We start from the raw sequence: 18,221 nt of genomic DNA, 5'->3' as shown, positions 1-18,221 counted from the left end.
GATGGTTGTTCACAGGTGGCAACATAAGATTTTTCTAAACATGGTAAAGGTGTTGCTAAATGTGTGTTAAAGTTTAGTTCATGTTTTCATTGTCTTAGTATCAAACTTGTGGCAGCTGAGAGGAGCCCAGAGCAGGACCACAGTGACTGGAGTTCAGTTTTACCTTAGAGAAGACTGCTTCCTTCTCGTTGCTTTTGGTTTTACATATTCATTCAGAGAAAAATACATAGAATCATTTTACTTATATAACTTTAAAATATTCAAAAGCCATGAGAGCTGCATCAATCTATGATCTATGAACAGTGGGTTGTAAATGTATTTAGGCCCTTGAACTTTTGTCCAATGTATTTTATTGAGATTCTATGTCATAGACCAGGGCTGCCCGACTAGCTACTTACTATTCTGCAAGTTTAGATGCATCCCTTCTCTAACACCCCCAGAATGAATGGCTCGTTACCAGGCCACTGCAAATCTGAATGACATGGTGATGAGGGAATTCTGGCTTTTGATTCAGGTGTGTTGGAGCAGAGATGCATCATAAAGTTGCAGGATTGCACCTCTCGAGGACTGGATTTGGGCACCACTGTTATAGCCCAAGTGGAAGCAATATGATGCATGGGATTCAATATGTTTCACAAATAAAAACCTGAAAAGTGTGGTATGCATTTGTATTTAGCCATTTTATTCTAATAGCCCTACATAAAATTCTGTGCAATTTTAGAAGTCAGTCACCCAATTAGTGAACAGAGTCCATCTTTGTGTAATTTAAACTCAGTATAAATCATTCTGTTCTGTAAGTGTCTCCGAGATTTGTTAGAGAACATTAGAGAGCAGCTTTAGGAACACAGCAGGCAAGATCTATCAAGAGAATAAATATTAGTCATGCACTTCACATATCTGCCCTTTATGGTAGAGTAGCAAGAAGACAATATCATTGAAGGAAAGTCAGAAGATGTCTCATTTAAAGTTTGCTATAAGCCGAGACACATCCAACATGTGGAAGAAGGTGCTTGGATTGAACGAGACCAAAACCAACATTTTAGCCAGCATGCAAATACCTTGTGTGACATTAAAATTAAGCAAAATCTGTAGTATCATGCTTTAGGGATACTTTTGTGTGAGTGGGGAAAGGGAACCTAGTCAGAGTCGAAGGGGATGTGGATGGAACTAATTACAGGGCGGTCCTGAAAGAAAATGTATTAAACAGTTGAGACTGAGGCATAGGTTCACCATCCAGCGGTACAAGCCAAAACATACAGACGAAGCTTAGATCAAAGTATATTTAAGTGTTAGAAAGTCAAAGTCCACACCATAATTAAATTTGAAGTCTAAGGCTCAGAAGTAATGTTTGAGTTATTTTCCAAAGAGGAACGAGCATAAATTTCATCATCAAAATGTTGAAAAATTGGTAGAGACCCAAAAAGACTTGTCAGATTTTTTTTATTTGGAAAAAATGTGAAAACTACCTATTTACTTTCTACATCAGAGTTATGTACTGCTTGGTCTATCAGACAAAATCCCACTAAAATAAATATATTTTTGTGGTTGTTAAAAAAGAAAATGTAAAAACAACACTAATTACAGCTCATTTACACAATTAAACACTTTGTTATAATTTATTCTGTTGTGCATGGGCAAAAGGAACCCCGCTAAAATAAAAATCAATACGTTTAAAGGCCGGGTTTAGCAGTCAGCTATAAACATCAGAGCAAGTTGGCTATTCATGTGTATTTCTTTTGATTATTAGCTTTTTCTTCTTTATACAGAGGGGTACACAACATCCAAAGGGAAAGAGTCACTTCAATGCAAATATGGTTATAGTCCATATTTATGAAACATGTTTATGACATATTAGAAGAACTTTTTGTCTACAACAGGCTTAAATCTTAAAGTTTGTTAGGTTAAAGTCATAATCAGATTTTTGTCTACTAAATTTAACATATAAATAAATAATGTAAATAAATAATATTAGGTATTGTTAATAATGAAAGTAACCATGATACCGTATCACTATGTATAATTCTTCCAATGCAACATTTATTTTGTTTATAAAATGTGACAGAATATAATCTAGATGGCACAAGATATATTGTCTAACATTTTTCCTACTGACTAAAACCAAATGCTTTTCATAAACAATTTATTTAATTCTCATCTGGTTTACATTATTGAAAGCAATATATTTTGTGGGCCTCACAAATACAATCTCTCCTATGCCTCTCATGTGATGCTCCTGTGTTATAGGATGAAATCTGTGTATTAGTTAGTATGAGCGAAGTTTATGTTGGATCCAAGCTCCCATAGTTGATTCTCCAGCACTGTGCAGGTGTTTACCGCAGGCTTTCCCCACTAGGAACGCCACCTCTGCAATGTTGAGCAGAATACAAACCCCAGACACGGCCAGCATGAAGACGGTAAAGACCGTTTTCTCTGTTGGCCTCGATACAAAACAGTCTACTGTGTTGGGGCAGGGGTACGAGTCACACTTCACCAGCCGGATCATCTTGTAACCAGGATAAATCATGTAAAATAGAAACATAAAAATGACCTCAAAGACAATACGGAACGACAGGCTGATGACATAAGTCCACCATAGAGCCCCTGTGATTTTCATCTTCTGGCTCTTGATCTGCTCCAGGTCTTTGGGATTGGTCCTCCCTGACAGTTTGTAGAGCCTTTTGTCAACATGTCGGCGGTGGGCCACATGCATGGCCACCAGCAGGGCTGGGGTGGAGACAAGGATGAGCTGTAGGGCCCATAAGCGGATGTGAGAGATGGGAAAGAAGTGGTCATAGCAGACACTGTTGCAGCCCGGCTGCTGGGTGTTGCAAGTGAAGCCAGATTTCTCATCCCCCCACACAGTCTCAGCTGCAACCACTAGGACCAGGATACGGAAGATGAACAGGACAGAGAGCCAGATGCGGCCAATGCCAGTAGAGTGTCTATTAACGCCGCTAATGACGGCATAAAAGGATGCCCAGTTCATTTTTGGTTCCGGGTCTGCAACAAAACACATATAGAAAAGGATCAACAACTGAAAAACATCTGCTGGATGATTTTTTAAAAGAAAAAAGAAATCTTAATAATGTATACAAAATATATTTAAAACATATATTAGGCATTAAGTAGCAGGTACTTATTTTTAACATATCTATGATATATGAATAATTTTACATATCAATCAATCAATTAATAGAAGCACAAAACACTGTACAGAAACCAAGGAAAATACAAGGTTACAAACAAAGTAGCCCTCTCCAACATTTGATGAAACAATATACATAAAACACACCCACAGGGACTTCAAGTCACCACATAGTTGTAGATGGAAACTACAGAAATTATATTTTAACCATAACAGACTAGAATGGGGACACACTGGAAAGATAAAAAGATCATAGAAATGAAAGCAAATAAATGAGGCCATTTATTCAGTAAAATTTAAGACACACTTACCTTAAATTGATAAAAACAAGGAAGACCAATAGATGAGAGAAAAAGAGAATACACACATCTCGGAGAAATAAATTATTTGTTGAAGATTTAATTGCAAATAAAATATAAAGAACAATAGATTGTTTTTTAATTTAAGTAATTTTCAAGACATTTAATGAGACAAAAGTGCTTATAGAATAAAAATTTTCCACCAGCAGAAATTCAGGTGAGAACAAAGGTTTTGGGGACCTTAAAATTGATTGCTATATTTAATTTTTATTTTGAAAGTTTTGCTGTTGGAAGGTGGCCTCTTAGTACCAAATGTTTCAGCACACAATATATGTTCATTCCAACATTTCTCAATTGCAATGAAAGGGCAGAAAATATTAGCTTGATTCATATCAGAAAGTGTCACGGTTTACTTGATATTGGACCCCAGAATGCAGACGAGCAGGCAGCGTGATGGTAAGTAAAAAAAAAAGGTTTAATTACGAAAACTCACACTCAGCAGGAGGCAGGAACAAAACAAACGGGCAGGCAAGACAGGCATGGCATGATCAAAAAGACAAGACTTGGTTTGAGAGCTAGACATGAGCATGAGAAAAATGTTTCCGCAATGAATGACAGAACAAGTGTGTATATATGGAGTGTAAACCAGGTGGAGCAAGACAGATTAACTAGGTGGAGGTGAACCGAATAAAGTTGATTAACAGAGAACACAACGTGACAAGAGCAAAACATGGCTTGAACAGAACGCAAATCCAAGGAAACAAACTAATAGAAATATAACTAGAAAAACAATGAAACAAAAGCATAAACAGGAAAATAATTAACAGAAGCATGATTCAAAACTTGAGCAGTGAAAAACATAAGGAAAAACCAGAAACCAGAAACCAAACAACCCCAAATCATAACAGAAAGGCTATATTCTATAACTAATAATCTAAAATACATCTACTGACTGTTTATTTAAGAGCATTATTTAATAAAATAACAAAATAAATATTAAGGATTTTATATTTTCAAATCAGGCATTTAAAAGGAGCTGTAGAGAAGACTGTATTAGTAAACTTATGTAAAATCTTTTCAAACCATATACAAATCTAACATATCTAAATGAAGTTTATGTTGTTGTTGTGTTTTTTATTAGCTTTTTTTCTTGATTACATGCAGAATTAACTTAAATTGAGCACCAAGTTTTACATTTTTTTCTCCAAAAAATTCTTAAATTTAAACTTTTCTAAGTCAAGAATTCATCTTTCATTCATCAGAAAAGCATTCCCAGTCCAGTTGTAAATGTCAGAGTTGTTACCAGGCTCCGCTGGGGGTGTCAGAGGCATAGAAAGCAGTATGGAGAACAAAAGTTGACCTGCTGGTTTGGCATGGATGTGGATCCAGAGGAGGAAGGAAACCTCTCTGCCCCCACTGTGAAGCTGTTCATTCATTTAAGAGCAACCCAGAGGCCTGGCATAGTGTGTCATGTGACACATGTTAACCAGACGTCATGATGGCTCCTGCAGAATGAGCACCTGTGTCTGGTGTAACAGGGTGCCTTACATTACAACAACTGAACCTTTAAGTTCACTTAAATGGTTGGTAACAATTTCATATAAACTATTAATTAATAAACCAAAACATTTAGCAAAAAATTATTTATTTGTTATTCAAGTTTTGATTGATGTTTTTCCATATATCATAAAAACATATTTAAAAAGAGACAAGTACTCATACAACAGCCCTCAATTTCTATTATGTTCCATGTGACGTGACAGAAAGAACATGATAAACCAGTTGAACGCTGAAAATACCTTTCTAAGAATTTGACAGGCATCTGTGAACCACATGAGAAATGAGTTGAGCTTACCGTCAGCTGTGGTTTTGAAACAAGTTCATCCAGAAACATTTGTGTAAGCAGATTTCTTTTTTTAAGCTGTGACCGTGAACAAGAGTATCAGAGCACCATGACTTTGCATTGCTAATGATTTTGATCACACTAGCCACTGCCCTGCACTGAGGAGGTCATATGCTTCTGTTCAAGGAATTTGCATACAATGGCTCCATTTAGGAGGACAAAACAAACGGCCTCAGAGTCCAGATCAAATGCTTTAATTTCTGCTCAAGAATCTGAGTGGGGGACCACTGTCTGTCCTCTTGTCCTCATTGTGCTGTGTTGGGGAGAGTACGTGGAGGATGTTTTTGACGCAATATGGAGCAAAACATGAAAGGTCAAAAGTAGCACTGAGTCAAAAGACTTGAAGATAAGAAGAGAGTGGCTCGCTATTGTTTTATTAATCTTCACATCCACATTGTTGCTGCCCACTAAATAGTTAACCTCTGCTACAACATGTGGATAAAGGTGGCCAATACTGACAGAGCCGAAGGTCAATGTCCCTGTTAAATTATTATTGCTGTAAAACACTCTTTAAACTAACAAATAAATAGATTTGAACATGTTGTCAACTACTTCACAAAAACATTGTAGGGCATTGTTACCACAAATTTCTCCCAAATACAAAAATAGAGTTCAGCTTGGTAAAATCATTTTTGTCTATGTTGTATAAACCAGTTACACAGGCAAAAACATGAACCACTTTGAGCTAAAATTTAAAAGCAACTCCAGTCAAAACCTTACATGCTTTAGGGCAAAGCACACTGATTTCCATCAATTTTGGTACAAATGCAGAGCAATGATGGGTATGTAAATAATTTGATTTTGGAAGGAGCTTTCACTCATAGGAGACTAGGAGTCACAGTTGATGGGCTCACAAATAGAACAATGATAATATCTGGCCGTTACCAGAGCGTACAAAAAACAGTAAAAACAGTGCCTGAGGGTTACCAGACTCAGATAATGCCTTGCAAAGTCATTAGATAACATTATCAATTCGTCATATAGCCTCTCTAAGGTGCCTGGATTTGAAATAATTCAGCTAAACGTGTGTTTGAGTATTGTCCCTGATTTGGCTCAGCCTGGATGATGACATCTGGAGTTCAAAAACAGTTACTACAGTTACCACAGCATACAGTAAGTCAAGAATAAACAGCTAAACCATAAAAAATCAAGAAATGTTGAACATTTATCAAGGTTAATGACCTGCAGTGGAACATTCTTTCATCAAGGTATATTGGGACATAAAACTTCTAGTCTTCTAGTTGGACAGGTATTTTAAATATATATTTTCAAATAAAATAAGGTTTTTAGTCTAAAATGTATATGTAGTAATAGATCTGTAACATTCCTAGTGTCTGCATCCTTGACCATCTCAGTTATCCTCATCATTTCTTATATCACTGTTATATTTCCACAATGTCTTCCACAGTTAATTTATAACCTGACAGAAGCCCTATAGGAAATGATTGGTATGGGGATTGGTGATCCACCTATCAAATTGTGCATGGTGGCAAAAATGAACTTAGATTGTCATAATTTTCAGTAATTATTCCTCTGATTGTCTGGGCAACATTTCTTGAAGCAATTTTCTGACTTATGAAGATAAACATACAGTTACCTTACTTGAATAGCATTATTCTTGTCTTTCCCATTTTGGAGAGTGGCTAAGAGAAATAGGTTTCCTTATTTCATTTCTATACACCGGCATACCATATAGTCATTGATAGGAAGTTAAAAGGTTCTGTGCACTGTAAGTAAAAGTTTTCAATAAATGCTCCAGTTACATTTGTTTTATAGGAAATGTTAAGTGTGGGATCTTGGATTTTATAAAATAAGGTAGGCTTCCCCATTGCACAAATTTATTTAAACAAAATGGTAACTTTTTCTGCAGTTTTACAGTGATTTTGCAACTGCATAATCACTGTAAAGGCTTTTTACTCATCTTTACCAAAGGGCCATTAAGTATGGAGTATGCTGCATTCTGATGTTTCTGTTGTGCTTGATTTCTTTTGTAGAGTATTGTGAAGAATAACTAAGTGTGAGCTAAGTTTACAACAAAGCATGCTTATTTTCTGAATCCGAATCCTGCTTAAAATGATAACACACCCATTAAACTCACACTGCTAAGAGTTAGAGTATTGTTCCCATGGTATGTTCAGAGGTCCACTGTGGCTGTGTGGGAAAAAATATTGCAAGCTAAATTGAAAGCAGATTGAAAACCTAAATGGTTGCTGTGGGAAATGTAGTGATAAAATAGCATTACCATTTGATAAACTTTTTGGCCATAAGCTAAATTCTTATGCTGTATGACTTCTTATATTTCTGTTAGGTAAAGTTTGAACTCTATTTATTTGGATAAAAAAATAAAGTACATGTAATATATTTTCATTTAAAATGCAGTTTGTAATATAAGCTCTTTGACATTCCTTGGAAATCCTCAACTTGTTACTATTAGGGTTCTGTAATATATGTACAGCTCCCTCCACCAACATGGCATTGTCTGTAAAGATTTGTACAAAACCCATAAAACAAAGGGTTACTATAGAGACTTGATTCTTTTACATTAAATTTGTCTTGAATGTTTGTTAGCCAAAAAAATTCCCTCTTAGTGTAGAAAATTCTATCTATCTATCTATCTATCTATCTATCTATCTATCTATCTATCTATCTATCTATCTATCTATCTATCTATCTATCTATCTATCTATCTATCTATCTATCTATCTATCTATCTATCTATCTATCTATCTATCTATCTATCTATCTATCTATTTATCTAATCTGTGGTTTATATTATGGACGTAGTTTCCCCTTTAAGAACCTCCTGGGTGTGGAAAACGCAGCCAACTGGTTTCGTTCCATTGCGTTTTATGTGACGTTTCTTACTGTGCAATAGGATGATTTCATGTGTTTAAAATCCGCTGTTACAATAAAAAACAACCACCCTATTCGCAGGAAGTTGTTTGTAGGAGATGGTTTTCGACGTCAAACAGTAAGAACTTGTTTAATCTGCGGCGAAGGGCCGACAGCGGATTTGTGAGAGTTGGAAATATTTCAGAATGGAACGCGTCCAATGGAGATTACGCCGCTCTCCTCATCACGATACTACAACGAGGAAAAAGTGGCAAAGAGGACCAGCATATAATTGAGCCGAAGCGTAAACAACGCGTCCATCAAGGTGTAGCGGGGCCAGAGGGTTTTAAACCGGCTACGTTTACTGTTACCTTCGCTTCGCAGCTCTCCGGCGGCTGCCGCAGGCTCCCCCGGACACCATGGTTTGTACTCTGAGGAGCAGAGAGTTTACAGTCGCTTCGGCTGTACTGAACTGAGCAGTGTGCTATAGGCGAGCGGAGGCAGTGTGGCTCCAAAACAATCCCCAGCGCCTCTATTGTCTGAAAGCAGCGCGTCTAGAAGATGGGGCATCCTCCGCTAGAGTTCAGTGACTGCTACAAGGACAGTCCAGACTTCAGGGAGACCCTCAAGTGTTACGAATTGGAGCTAGACAGGACGAGCAAATTCCTCAAAGAGTTGATCAAAGATGGCAACAGTGTTATTACTGCAATCAAGGGTGAGCATGTTTGTATTTTACTTTCAAATCTACCTTTTCCCGAAGAAAACTAAAGAATCTGCTGCATCATTAGGCCTTTATGGGAGCCTGCAGAATTAATGTGGGTCAGAGGCGCATTCAGGGCGGTGCCAGAGCTGCTCCCAACTCGCTTCTGATGCAGATGTACAAGATGACCAAGCTGAAAACGTGTCCTGCAAGTTTTCCACTCTCCGTGCTTGTTGCAGTGTGGGATCAGTCCCACTGCTCAAATATGTGGACCAGAGCCAGTACCAGCACACGCTACTGTAGATGTGTACATTTGGGTCAGTGTGACACTCAGAAGGGGAACACTGTATGTCCACTGTAGGTTCTGCCACTCTAAGAAGTCCTGAATGACAAGCTTATCACCTCGACAACAGATCCTGTCAGTGTAGCTGCTTTGGCAGTGTTGTCAGTCCAGATAATAGTCATTGACCAGAGGTCACATGTGCTTATACAAGGGAAAAACTGCACCAACTAATCCAAGATCTGGATTATACACTGGGTTTCAGCTACAAATGCTATGATATATGGAAGTTATGCTTTAGTCATTTTCCTCAGAAGGCTCTTTTTATTGCCTTTATAATAAATACTACATTAAGCAGGTAAAAGATTATTAGATTAGGCACATAATTCATTCACAGACTAATGTGTTTCACTTTTTTATGTGAGTTTAGTGTAAAATAGTAACTCATTGTTAATTTTGAGGAAAGCTCTGCCGATTTATTTATTTATTTTTTTACAAAAACATTTAAAACATGTTTAATTCCTTTTTTTCCCCCCAGCGCAACCAATTGCTTCAGACGTCACTTTACATAGATTGTAACATAAATACAGCTGTTTTCTTAGAGAACATTAGTGAACAAATAGCATGATGAAGACCATGAAACACAACACACAGGTCAAGGAGAAGATTGTTGTGATGTTTGAAGCAGAACCAAAATATAAACTCAACACTTTTGTTGTTGATCCTTTGGAGGCGCCTTATGGTGCAGAAATGAACATTCAATTCACAGGCAGCAGATCTGGTGGACATTCCTGCGGCCAGCATGCCAATTGTGGACTCCCTCAAAACATGCAACACCTGTGGCATTGTGTTATGATAAAACTGCACCTTTCAGAGTGGCCTTTTATTGTGGCCAGGCTAAGGCACACCTGCCCTGGCTGTGGATGGACTATCTTGGTAAAAGAGAAGTGCTCATTAACAGATTTAAACAGATTTGTGAACAATATTTGAGAGAAAGTGACCTTTTGTGTACATAGAAAAAGTCATAGGGGAAAATTTGCCAGCAGGACAACCATTAGTCCTGCACTTCATATATCTGACCTTTATGACTTTGGCAAAAAAGAAATCCATTGTGAAAAGAATGTCACAAGAAGTCAATTCAAAGTTCAAATGACACAAAATCCAAATAAATTAGTTTGAAGTTTGTGTTTGTAACTTGAGGAAATCTGGAAGGAGCTCAAAAGAAACTAGAAAAAGTTCAAGGTGTGAAACTACTTTTGGATTGTTGATATTGGTGAATGGACTAAGGATTGTGGCTTTAATAGGAATAAATCTTATTTTTCACAGGCTATTCCTTGGCAGTGCAGAAGTTTTCCCAGACTCTGAGTGGATTCCAGTTTGACTTTATTGGCGACTCCCTGACAGATGATGAGATTAACATAGGTAAGATATTAATATTGAGCTTTAAGCTCACATTTCTTTTAACACTTAATTACTTTAAGAGGTTCACAAGGCTTGTCGAGTAGAGTAGTCAAATTAGTTATTTTAATACATTTTATTTTATATTATTGTTTTACAAAAAAACTAATTCCCCCCAACTTGACCTTAGTGGAAAGAAGCTGCCAACTTGCAAGTTCTCCCAGCTTGGAGGAACCAGGAAGGCTGATTTCTACAGCTTTAGCATGTGAACAGAAAATATGTAGAAAACGTTTTTATTACAAAGTTTACGCTGAAATGTTTTTTTCCCCTTTTATTATATACAAATGTGCCTCGGTCATCATTGTGAGAAATTCAACAATAAGTGTGATCCGGTCCTTGTCTTTGTGCTGTGTCCCCCAGCTGAGTCATTCCAGGAGTTTGCCGGACTCCTGCAGGAAGTGGAGCACGACAGGATGATGCTGGTAGGTTATCAGCTTCCTCCAAAGGCCCCTCTGCATCCTGTTTGAGCCCTCATTAGATATAAAGCCACATTAATATTTCATGCACTAAAAAGGTTTTTACTAGAACAGAACTCTTCTCATTCTGCTACACATCTTATTCGTTTTATATAAAGCTGCCTATACGTGTTAATTCTGGTACATTATTGTAGTTAGGACATGTTCACATAGATAAGTGGTGCAGTCCTATACAGAAAGGTTTAGAGCAATGCTGGCAGTTATTTTAGTTTCTGTTCCTCTACTTGTTTTCTTCTTCCCTTTTTTGTTACTGGGGCTATATATTGGTATATTTTTTTATTAGATTTTGATACCTCAAGTTCTTGCTTTTGACTTAACATGTAGGGGAGGTCTTACTGGTTGGACTGGGTTTATCTAAATGCAGTTCTATTTTAAAACCTACAGATCATGTGATGGATTGGGTAAAAGGTGGAAGCCCAGAATCAGAAGCACCCTATAGAGGGATTTAAAGGCTCTCTCTGGCTCCTTTGAGGCCTCTGATTTACCACAGTATTGACTGACCTCTTTTGAAAAGAAATGGCAACACTAAAATTCAGTTTAGATGATGCAATTTCTATTCCAGTTCTAGCCAGTATCAGTAGTTCTGATGCCCACAGATGTCAGCGCTCCTGTGTAGTGTTATGACACGCACCAAAATACTTTATATTAGGCAGCTATGCTCTGGATTATTAAAAATATCTTTTTATGTGTCAAGAAAACAATCCGTAAGCCATCGATAGTGACAGGTTTTAAGATTACACTCATACAGGTACAGTCTGTTTCACGCTTTTAAGAATTCTTAGGCTTTCTCATTCTATAATATATATGTCCTTTAATCTCTATTAGTGTCAAAACTCAAATCTACTAACTTAGTCAACAGACAAGCTGTTCCTTGTATTTAAAAGTGTGGATTGTGTTTATACTTTTTCTGCATTTAAAGTTGCTCCCATTTATTGTGTCCAGGTCCAGAATGCATCCAATCTCCTCATCCGGCCCTTAGAGAAGTTCAGAAAGGAGCAGATAGGCGCAACAAAAGTGAGTGGTTTTTGGGTCAGCTTTAGACATTTTAGTGTGCTTACGTTTAGATGCATTTTGTGCAATATAGACCCTCCCTGATCTACTTCCACTTACCAAACAGGGTATTCTTTTCTTTTTTCTTTTATTTCAGACAATGATTTCGGTAAATAAATCAATTTCAGAAATGCTTATAACAAATGAACAAATATCCAAATACCATACAAAAAAGTGTTTGGTAAACATTAAATTAAATTTCCAGTTCCAAATAAATTAAATTAACTTAAACACAAATAGCAACCAGTAAAATAAACATAAAATAAACATATTCCAACAAGCAAATGTGTCAGTATATTTAACCTGAGATCTGACATTGATTATTAATTAATATAAATTGTCTGAAAAGGGGTATGAAGAAGTAAAACTTATTTTTAATACCCCTTCTCCCTCTAATTGCACTTAAATTAACTGGTATCTTAAGTTATTTTCTCAAAATGTTATATTAGTGTTTACACTCAATTGATGAACATGTTACATGTGAAGCAACATGTCTATTGTCTATTAGGGGTTTGCAGTTCTTTTTTTAAATTGAAAACTTAAGGTGTAAAGATATTTTGTCCTTCAAAATTATGGCCGTAGCTGTAAATGATTATTGTTTTTCAAATGTAATGAAGTTAACTCAAGCATATTTTGTCCAGTTTTACACATCCACACAATTTTCTAGGTGACATGCTTTGGTTTAACAGTTGCCTTAACCTCTTGATGTAGTCTGTCTTTAGAGATATCCTGTAATGGATGATTTTAGCAAGAGTGCAGTTGAACCTGATCAGCAACACAATGCAAAGTGAGGACAAACTAGCGGCAGTCAGTTGTGTAAACATGTTTTAACAGAAACATTTGAGTCATACACTGAGCTTGCTGAGATGATTAATATGCTGTACTGTCGAAAGAAATGCTGATTCAGTCCCTCTTAATCATTCTTCCTCTCACATATTTGCTTTAAAAACCCCAGGCATTTAATGACAAAAATAAATCTGACCTGTTTCGTTTTTTTGAGTTTAAATGACACATTTGGTATTTGGTGAGAATTATGAGTTTTTACTCAAAGCAATAATAAGTAAGTGGGAAGTTTTAAGATTTCCCAGTTCCGAGGTACAGTGAATGTCACATAAAAGTTCCTGAAAGAAAAATAAGGCGGCTCATCCAGGTTAGAAGTCTCTTGTGAGCCAAGGAATTGACTTATTTTGCTGCACTTGGAGGGGTTTGCCAGTTGCATAATAAATGGTTGTGACTTCAGATAAAATTAAGATATGTGTAAAATATAATATAACAAATATAACAATAAAATGTTCACACTGAAAACACTTTTTTCACTTTGCTTTTGAGTGACGAAGGTTAAATTTCAGCCTTTGAGACATTATGTTTAGCTGCTGTTTGCCTTTATTGTTGCTTAATAATGTATTTTAGGTAGGTTTTTAACTTTTTGTGACTTTTAACACTTTTTAAGGTTTTTTGGAAGCGCTGATTTACAACAAATGTCTCAAGGCACTGATCCAATTTGTTTACAGAACAATACAGTCAGTCCAAACCTACAGACAGATTCATGGTTGATTAGAAACATTTCAATTCCTAGTTATAAAACAGAGCAGTCAGGTTCATTGCAGCGAGTCATTACCTTCACAGCAATCCCTCATACTGATCATGCATGTGGCGACAGTGGAAAGAAACGACTACCTTTTAACAGAGAGAAACCTCCAACAGAACCAGGTTGAGTGTGTTTGACCATCTGACTGGCTTTGACTGACTGGAGGTCTGAGAAGACAGAGCAGAGACACATTGACTACAGAAGCACGGGTCTAGGAGTACTTTCTATGTTAAAAAAAAAGTAAAGAGTTTGTGGCAGCAGGAGCTCCTTTAGTGTTGTTTAGTGTGAGTACATGTTTAGTTATTGGCAGGAATAGCTGCTTCTGTTGCTATTTCTGGAGGAGAGACAGGGTGGAAAACAGACAGGGTTCAGTGTGTCATCTATAGAAGGAGAACATGAAATTATTAGCAGCAGTAGCTCAGCTGATGGACCCTCTTGGAAGGTATAATGGCTAAACAGAAACGCCTAGCCAGATATAACTTCTATGAAGCGAACAAATAGAGAGAGAACATAAAGTTGATTACAGAAACAACTCAAGATGATGCATAATTGGAGAGTAACAGGAAAAAGCATCTTCAGATGCTAACCTTTTACAGTTCCCTTTTTTTACACCGCAAATTCTGTTGTATTTCAAGTTTCATTTGGCATAAACTTAAAACTCACACACTAAGCTTATTCAAACTTTACGTTCAAAGTATCTGCGGGTGTTTTTGATTTCTGGCTTTCTATGGATTTAGTTGTTGGTTACAAATAGAAAGTAACTGGATATTTTAATTTTTAATGTTAATTGTTAATATGTCAATGCACACATTTTATAGTATATTTATGCATATTTATAGGGATGCAAATAAATCATTTACTTACGATTAATTGTCAAACAATGGTTAATAGATTAAATTTGTTTTATCTGATTAACTGATAAAGTTCGCTTCCCTGTTTTTAAATGATATTTATGCATGTATACATTTATACACGTTTCACACATTTTATTCTATTCATCTAATTTTTGTTTCTATTCGGTTACCTTATTAGGTTCCTGTTTTGTTACATTTTATAAATATGTCTATGTTTAATAATGTGTGAGAAAACCATCATTTTGTTGTTTATTCAGTCAGTATTTAATGCAACTGACACAATAAACTTTCAAAATATAATGATGTGCTTTTTGTTTTATAAATCAACATTGTATAAAATTTAGCTTTTCACGTTATGGAAAGAAAGAAAACTCAGTTTTTAAGAAAACTAATAATTTTATGAAATTATTCATTAGTCGATCAATAAGATCAATCAACTGTAGATGAACTTATTCATCAATAACTTGCGTCTGTAATATGTTAGTCGGAGAGTGAGATCCCCTCGCAGTTTTATAGAAAGGTTGTCTGTCACCAAATTTGTGACCCAAAGGTCCTGCTGGAGTTTTCCTTTTATTAATAGAATTCAGTAAGATGCTAACTGTGCACCGTGCTTTTAATGTAGTCTTTATTTTGCGTTGCTTATAAAAATGTTGAAAGCCTTAGGCAAGCAAAGGAAATAAAATATAACTTCTGCCCCTTTAAGGTTCATAGATGTTGAATTCTGCAGAAAGACGCTGTAGTAGATGCTGCCTGTTCTGGTTTTTGTTGAGCTCTAATTAAAGAGTTGCATATCCTATAATCCTTCTATGATTCGTGCTGTTTAATAATCTTTTGCAAATGCATCCCACAGGAAAAGAAGAAGAAGTTTGAAAAAGAGAGTGAAAAATATTACTCCCTGCTAGATAAACATTTGAACATTTCTGCCAAGAAGAAGGAGAGTCAGCTTCAGGAGGTCGGGTGTAGTAGAAGTGTTTTCCATCAGTTCTGTATTGAAATGTGACACTGACAATGATGCTGCTTCGGTCAGTCTGGTAAACAATGTGCTTCGTTTTCACTGAAGGCCGATGAGCTCCTCGACAGGGAAAGGGTGAATTTCTATGAATCATCAGTGGAATACGTATACCAGATCCATCAAGTTCAGGACAGGAAGAAGTTTGATGTTGTGGAGCCGGTGAGTGCTGCGTGTGGTTTCCCACTCTTCCTCTTTGTTACCACACACGCAGCCACACATGCAGGGAAGAGGGCCTTTGATTTACCTAGACAGTCCTACTTTCAGCCACAGTCTGAATTATATGTTTCTTTGGTTTGACAGGTGCTGGCGTTCCTTCACAGCATTTTAACTCTCAACAACTTGACAGTGGAGATGACTCAGGACTTTATGCCTTATAAGCAGGAGCTGCAGCTCAGCCTGCAGAATGTAAGTGGTGTTACTGGCAGCTGTAGGGGGATTTAATGTCTTCTAACTGGATGACTTTTGTTCTTTCTGTTTTGACCTGCAGACCAGAAACCACTATGATAGCACTTGTGAGGAACTGGAGGAGCTGATGAAGAGAATGAAACATCCATCTCAAATTTCAAAGATGCAAAATTTTCTGCCGCTGGAGGGTTATTTGTACTGTCAGGAGAAGCGTACGTATAAATGATAAATAATTCTTGTCATTATAATTATTGATGATTTTCACAGCTTTTCATGTTGCAACTTGAAACTTGAATGTATTTAATTGAATTTGCTATGATAAACATACACAGAGTAAAATTAAATGTCTTTGCAAGTAAAAATGTGAAAAGTGTGGTATGTGTTTGTACAGAGCCCCATTTATTCTGATACCCCTAAAACAAATCAGTGGCAACAAATGCTTCAGAAATCCAGTATTTATTAAGTCCACATGTAAGATATGTTATCTCAGTATAAATCCAGCTGTTCAGTGAAGGCTTTAGAAGTTTGGTAGAGAACAAACAGCATTATGAGGACCAGGGAACAGAGCAGACATGTCAGAGATAAAGCTATGAAGAAGTTTAATGCAGGATTAGGTTATAAAACTAGATCCCATGCTCTAAACATCTCAAGAAAGTCTATCAAGCCATCATTCAAAACTTCAAATCTACAGAAACTTGGCTTTCAACCAAAACTGACTGAGCAGGCAAGGATAGCTTAAACTCTGGAGGAGCTGCAGAGTTCCACAGCTCAGATGGAAAAATCTGTTGACAGGTCAACTGTTAGTATTGCACCCAACAAATCAGGCCTTTAACAATGTTAAAAGAAAAGCCATTAGAAGTCTTGTTTACAGTTTGCCGCCAGTAATATAGTGGACACAGCAAACATGTGGAAGATGTCTGGTCAGAAGAGACCAGAATTGAACTATTCGTCTACATTCAAAGTGCTACGTACTCATGCTCGTCGTCTTCTGCTTCATCCAGGACCGGATTTGCGGGGGAAGATGATTCAGTAGAGACACCTAGACTTCCCTCTCCCCAGACACCTCCTCCAGCTCCTCTATGTTCCCAGCAGACCCTCACTATATGCTTGGGCCTGCCAAGTTCTGTCCAGCGTTCTCCTCTTCCAGCTTATCCAACTCCCCACCAGGTGGTGATCAGTAGGTAGCTCAGCCCCTCTTCACCAGAGACATGACAGCAAAGTCGATCATCGTCCTACTGCCTTGGGTGTCCTGGTGCCAATTGCACTGATGAACACCCGTATGCTTGAACATGCTGTTCATTATGGACAATCCGTGACTAGCACAGAAGTCCAGTAATGAAACCACTCGGATTCAGATTGGGGAGGCCTTTTCTCCCAGTAACGCCTCTCCAGGTGTCACTGTCGTTCCCACGTGGGTGTTGAAGTCCCCCAGCAGAATAACGGAGTCCCCTGGGGGGGCACTATGCATCATCCCCGACAGGGACACCAAGAAGGCCGGGTACTCCTCAAAACCGCTTGGCCCGTAGGCCAAAACAACAGTCAGAGACCTGTCCCCGACCCGAAGGCGCATGGATGTGACCCTCTCATCCACTAGGGTAAACCCACTCCAGCTCACCACCTCTCCCCCCGGGCCACTCCAGAGTAGAAGAGAGTCCAGCCTCTTTCGAGGAGCTGGGTTCCAGAGCCCACACTCACTAGTTCTAGTTGATATCTCTCGACCTCCGGTACAGCTCAGGCTTGTACCCCCCACCCCCCAGCAAGGTGACATTCCACGTCTCTAGAGCCTTCCCTAGAGGTCTCCACCTTCGTCTGCTGCCCGATCCTCTTCTCACTAGTCCCTCAGGGTTCCCCCTGCAGGTGGTGGGTCCAATGGGGGATGACCTCGTGTATTGTTCGGGGTTGTCCCCGCCGGGTCCCCCGAGGAGCAACCCGGCCACCAGGCGCTCTCCGACGAGCTCTGACAACAGGCCTGGAGCCATGGTGGGACCCTGGCTCTGCTGTACTGGGCGACGTCACGTCGATTTTCTTTTATTTGTTTTTTTGGTCCTCATGAAGGCGTCTTTAACCACACTTTGTCTGACTCGTCACCCAGAGCCTGTTTGACATGGGAGACCCTACCAGGGGCATTTGGGCCCCAGAGAACACGGTGGCGCAGTTGGAAGCACTGCTGCTTTGCAGCAAGAAGGTCCTGGGTTCGACTCCCGGCTGGGGGTCTTTCT

General features: G+C 38.0%; 2 protein-coding genes across 5 annotated transcripts in view; one reads left to right on the top strand and one right to left on the bottom strand.

The window, feature by feature from the left end:
- Window positions 1-1,423: 1,423 nt before the first annotated feature.
- gjb1a (gap junction protein beta 1a) lies at window positions 1,424-5,445 on the bottom strand. 2 transcript variants are annotated; one of them, XM_047378547.1, is made up of 2 exons: window positions 5,300-5,445; window positions 1,424-3,000 (listed from the first exon to the last, which is right to left on the bottom strand). In XM_047378547.1, the coding sequence occupies exon 2, from the start codon at window positions 2,984-2,986 to the stop codon at window positions 2,264-2,266; it is 723 nt and encodes a 240-aa protein (XP_047234503.1). In that variant the 5' UTR covers window positions 2,987-3,000; window positions 5,300-5,445; the 3' UTR covers window positions 1,424-2,263. The 2 variants fall into 2 exon arrangements, with proteins under 2 accessions (XP_047234503.1, XP_047234502.1); XM_047378546.1 differs by lacking the exon at window positions 5,300-5,445 and adding an exon at window positions 4,748-4,875.
- Window positions 5,446-8,192: 2,747 nt separating this feature from the next.
- LOC124876331 (oligophrenin-1-like) overlaps window positions 8,193-18,221 on the top strand; it is a 47,498-nt gene continuing 37,469 nt past the window's right edge. For all 3 annotated transcript variants that reach the window (XR_007040281.1, XR_007040280.1, XM_047378995.1), the window contains exons 1-8: window positions 8,193-8,894; window positions 10,486-10,581; window positions 10,978-11,039; window positions 12,036-12,107; window positions 15,436-15,537; window positions 15,646-15,756; window positions 15,898-16,002; window positions 16,085-16,214. Coding sequence is in view for 1 of the 3 variants with exons in the window: in XM_047378995.1 (XP_047234951.1) it covers window positions 8,741-8,894; window positions 10,486-10,581; window positions 10,978-11,039; window positions 12,036-12,107; window positions 15,436-15,537; window positions 15,646-15,756; window positions 15,898-16,002; window positions 16,085-16,214 (832 nt within the window). In the remaining 2 variants the exon portion in view is untranslated. The remainder of the gene's footprint in view (window positions 8,895-10,485; window positions 10,582-10,977; window positions 11,040-12,035; window positions 12,108-15,435; window positions 15,538-15,645; window positions 15,757-15,897; window positions 16,003-16,084; window positions 16,215-18,221) is intronic.

The sequence above is a fragment of the Girardinichthys multiradiatus genome, chromosome 11 (assembly GCF_021462225.1).
Source record: "Girardinichthys multiradiatus isolate DD_20200921_A chromosome 11, DD_fGirMul_XY1, whole genome shotgun sequence".
Lineage (NCBI taxonomy): Eukaryota > Metazoa > Chordata > Actinopteri > Cyprinodontiformes > Goodeidae > Girardinichthys > Girardinichthys multiradiatus.
Note: the sequence above shows the minus strand (reverse complement) of the source record. Positions and strands in the feature narration are given on the sequence as shown.

Excerpts from the sequence above, each read along its gene's own strand:
- gjb1a (XM_047378546.1), bottom strand. The coding sequence starts at position 4,775 with ATGCCTCTGACACCCCCAGCGGAGCCTG. Across the intron at positions 3,001-4,747 it reads GACACCCCCAGCGGAGCCTG|ACCCGGAACCAAAAATGAAC; the intron begins GTAACAACTCTG and ends GTTTTGTTGCAG.